This window comes from Hypanus sabinus, unplaced genomic scaffold (assembly GCF_030144855.1).
Source record: "Hypanus sabinus isolate sHypSab1 unplaced genomic scaffold, sHypSab1.hap1 scaffold_105, whole genome shotgun sequence".
NCBI classification, from domain to species: Eukaryota; Metazoa; Chordata; class Chondrichthyes; order Myliobatiformes; family Dasyatidae; genus Hypanus; species Hypanus sabinus.
The window spans coordinates 182,521-186,883 of NW_026779103.1; the positions used below are offsets into that span (position 1 = coordinate 182,521).

At 48.1% G+C, this 4,363-nt stretch overlaps 1 protein-coding gene across 1 annotated transcript; it reads right to left on the reverse strand.

The window, feature by feature from the left end:
- Positions 1-261: 261 nt before the first annotated feature.
- LOC132386178 (C3a anaphylatoxin chemotactic receptor-like) lies at positions 262-1,215 on the reverse strand. Its single transcript, XM_059958469.1, has one exon. The coding sequence runs from the start codon at positions 1,213-1,215 to the stop codon at positions 262-264; it is 954 nt and encodes a 317-aa protein (XP_059814452.1).
- Positions 1,216-4,363: the final 3,148 nt, after the last annotated feature.

Below are 4,363 nucleotides of genomic sequence, written 5' to 3' on the forward strand. Positions count from 1 at the left end.
AAGAGATAATTAGACAGGTAGAATCAGCATAAAGGCAGGATATCTCCATTGTGCAGGCGGAGGGTATTTGGTTAATTGACCATTTATTGACTGACTGAATTGGTACGGTGCATTGTTGAGCGAGTGGTCTGTGTTTTAAGTTCTGAGAGATTAAGATAAGAGTGTAGTAAAGCCTCCACTGCCGACCATAACTGCATTCGACTGTCCACTGTGTCGGTAGTCAGGGGATATCAGTCGGACGTCTAGCCGCGAAGAACTCCCTCAGACATTCGTATTTGAGGCGAGGTTGGGGGTTTGGGGCTGGGTCTCCGATTCCAGCCTCTGCTCGGCCAAGGCCAGATGAATCGAAGTGAGGATGGAGCGCCTGAAGACCTGGTGGAATTCGCGGCCAACGAAGACATAGAGAAGCGGGTTGAGGGCGCTGTTGAAGGAGGCCAGGGCAACAGTGAATAATGACAGGTCCGGGGGAATCGGTTTCACGATTGCAACGAGGTTGCAGACAGTGTTCGGGATCCAACAGATCATAAAGGTGATGACAACGGTGATGATGAGGCAGACAGACTTCTTAGATTTTACGAACCTGTTCTCTTGCAGCCTACAACCAACCAGGGAGTAGCTGGTGATCATAATTAGAAGGGGAAGACCGAAGATGAAAACAAACCAAAATGGCTGCAAGACAGTCAGTTTCTTCTTCCAATCCTGAAGCAGGAGGACGGGCTTGCACATGGCGAAGGCTAGGATCCAGATTCCGAAGCAAGCCCCACGAGCCCATGTGAGGCTCAGTTGTTGCTGGAACCAGGAAGGCCGAGTAATAGCCAGGCAGCGGCAGATGCTGATCAGACATAACAGATAAATGCTGGCGGTTGCGTTGAGGAACGTCAACGTCCTAATAAACTCCATGGAAAAGTAGGCATTGCCCCCAAAGCAGATGAGGGAGATGTTTGCCATTCTGAAGGGAATGGTGAGGCAATAGATCAGGTCAGCCAGAGCCAGGTTCAGGAAACACACCGTGTGGACCTTACTCTTCATCTTGAAGCCCGTCACCCAGATGACTGCGCCATTGCCCGGGACGCCCAGTAGGACGGTGAGGGTGAAGATGACCATTGACAGGACGGAAGGTGCTCCCCACTCCATTCTGTTTCCATCGGCCGTGGAATTGTGAGAGGAGAGATTCCCAGCGAGCGTCGAACTGGTCATTCCTTCAGAGAACGACATTGTCGGATCTGGAAGATGAGATATCGTGGAAGTGAGAGGGGTGCAGAATGGAGAGGTGGCGAATTCAGGAGGAGGTGTGAGAGCGAAGAGGGGACGAGAGGATGGGGAGCAGAGATGGGATGCAACACGAAAGAGAAACCTGACAGAGCGCAACGGCAGTGAGGCTGGCGGAAGTCTGCTGCAGCGCAGAGACCACAGTCGTCTCGCATTCCAGGCCACTTAACCCTGACCGGCATGTCCCCGATCTGTCAACGACCATGTGATGCATGGCCGTACATTAGAGAAAGTCGCGCGCGGCCGATCTGCATTAAGGAAATGCACCCGACCACTGACGTATTGTGGATCTTGCATCGGCCTCTACAGCCCGCCGAGGACCCAAGGATGACAATTCCTTAGAAGAACAATCTACTGGACTGGAGCGATCAAGCTACTACCAGTACTAGTTCTTGCTCCCGTGAACGTGCCGGATTCACGCGGGTGCTTCGCTTTCCTCCCACATTCCAAAAACGCTCTGGCTCTTAGGTGAATTGACCTTATTGAACTTTCCTGTAGTTAGGCTCGGGTTAACCAGGTAAGTTGCTGGGCACTGCGACTCGTTGGGCCGGAAGGGTCTATTACTGCACGGCACTTTAGTAAATTGATGTATTGCACTGTCGCCAAAAGACAAAATTATTTCATGATATACTGTTTGTGAGTGACGATACACCTGACTCTCATATGGGTTGTGGACCGAAACTGGTAAGGGGGCAGGTAGAAGGGAATCATGCTTGGAGGAAAGGGGAAGTGAATGCGAGGAAGCGGAAAGCACCAAAGGGCGATTCTGTAAGGACAACAAACTATTTGAAAATCAAATGACCTTCCCTGTTGTCTCAGGTCAGCGCGTGTTTACATCCGTGCTAGCAACCGCTCCCAATACCGAACCTGGCCCTCCTTCTCTGGTACCAGTCCCAAATCCCTCCCGCGGCTCATCACCCTCGCCATTCCCAGCATCCTTTACTTCCGCCCGCCGCTCTCCGGTCTATGTTGACAACTATAGTACCCTGGAAAGTTCGAAGTCACCTTCACTACAGAAATGTGCCCAGGACGTTTGCACGAACACAGAAGAATCCAGCACAAGAATACTCCACAATATTGTACCAAATCAATTAAGTAAGTAAGCACATGGCCTACGTAACTAATGGCGTCTGCTAACACAATGCCCATTTCCCTCACATTCACGTTCCCATCCAAGTGGCTCTTACCATTCTCAATGTATCTGCCTCCACCACCACTCTTTCAGCACATTCCAGGCACCCACCGCTCTATGAACAAAAAACTTACCTGCACGTCTCCTTTCATCTTATCCCCTCTCACCTTAAAGGCACGCCTTCTGGTACTGGCCAATTCAACAGTTGAAAAATAGCGATACTGACTATCTACTCCATCTTTTCCTCTCATCATCATATAAAGGATTTCTACCACTATCACCGTTACTACCATCACTAGCACATCACTAGCAAATATTACTACTATTACTATCGCTACAAGATCACTACAGCAACAGGTCCTTGGCCTAGAAGGTCATGCCTCCCATTTCCCCGTTTACACCAATCCATATGATGTTTGTCAACTCCACTGGCAGCCACGTTCAAAGTGTCAGTTCATAATGGACAGCATGGTAGCGCAGTGATTAACATGACTCTGATGCAGTGCCAACAAGTCGGGTTCATCTCCCGCCGCTGTCTGAAGGGAGTTTAGAATTTGTCCCCGCTATTGCGTGGGTTTATTCTGGGTGCTCCAGTTTCCTCACACATAAGATTATAATTCCGTAAGATATAGGAGTAGAACTAGTCCATTTGGCTCATTGAATTTACTCCGCCATATTGTTTTTCAGCCCCAGTCTCTTCCCTTCCACTTGTTTCCGAGCAGACACGGACCAATCAAGAACCTATCACCTACATCTTAAAAAGTACATAAATGAATGTCACAGATTCACCAATCACTGGCTACAGTAATTAATCCGAATCTCCTATTTAAAAGGTCAGCCCTCCCTTCTGAGCCTCGTAGCCTCCCGCAACGTAGGAAACACCTACTCCACATCGACTGCATTGAGGCCTTTCAACAGTCCTCAGGTTTCAATACAGTCACCTCTCATTCTTCTGAATTTCGGTGAGTAGAAGAGCAGCACCATAACACGTTCCTTACGTGATAAGCCTTTCAAACCCAGAAGTCCTGCGACTCTGGAGTGTCAATTGATCACACGGGTGTAATTGGGCGGGGCGTTCTCGAAGAGCCGGAGAGGTTTGTCCAGGTGGTGTATCTCGGAATCGAATTGGCAATTAGAACAAACTGTTAAAAAACTATCCCTTATATTCGACTTAATTCCCCTTTCCTCAAGATAAATACATGCCTTTCTGTTAACGTTGCTCCTACCGTGGGAAAGCGATTCTGTACACACTATCTCTGCATCTGTTATCTTAATTTATTTTGTCAGGTCATCGGTCAGCGTCCTTCGAACACATAAAAAAACAAGCACAGCCTCTGTAATCTCTGAAGTTCTCCTCATTGAACTGCATATTGACAATCCCACTGTCCTGCCTTCACTGGATAACTGAGTTATCTCTGAAAAAAACACCCGAAAGTAGGAAGTTCATGTTAATTCCGGAACACAGCCACGCTGAAGAACCGTGATCAGACGTCACTCTTCCAAATTAATATAAAACCCATGGAAATTCATCTCACCTTTCCCTGGAATCTCCTGCTCCGTCACCGGTCCTTAGTGGTATAGAATACTTGCACTCAGACCTTAAATTCGACGGTGGGATTTCCTGCGTGCTCCAGGTACATCAGGGAGTTGTGGGGAATTTGGATGCTAATTTAGCAATGGTGGCGGTCTTAATTCCGAATGAGCCGAGTAGATGAGTTAGTCCACCTCGGTAGAAGTTCCAAGAGGCTCGATATGAGGAAGTTGGGCTGATCGCACCAGAAGATAATACTCTGCTCAGAGAGCTGTGAAGAAACAACCATTTCCTTTTATTTTTGAGAAGTAAAGTAGATAAGGAGGCCACGTGGTTAACTTCTGAAGTTAACCCTATCTGGTCCATGTGACTTACCTATGTTCTGAACTTTGAAGTTCAACGAAGCTTTCTCCCGAGGAATAGTGAATCAA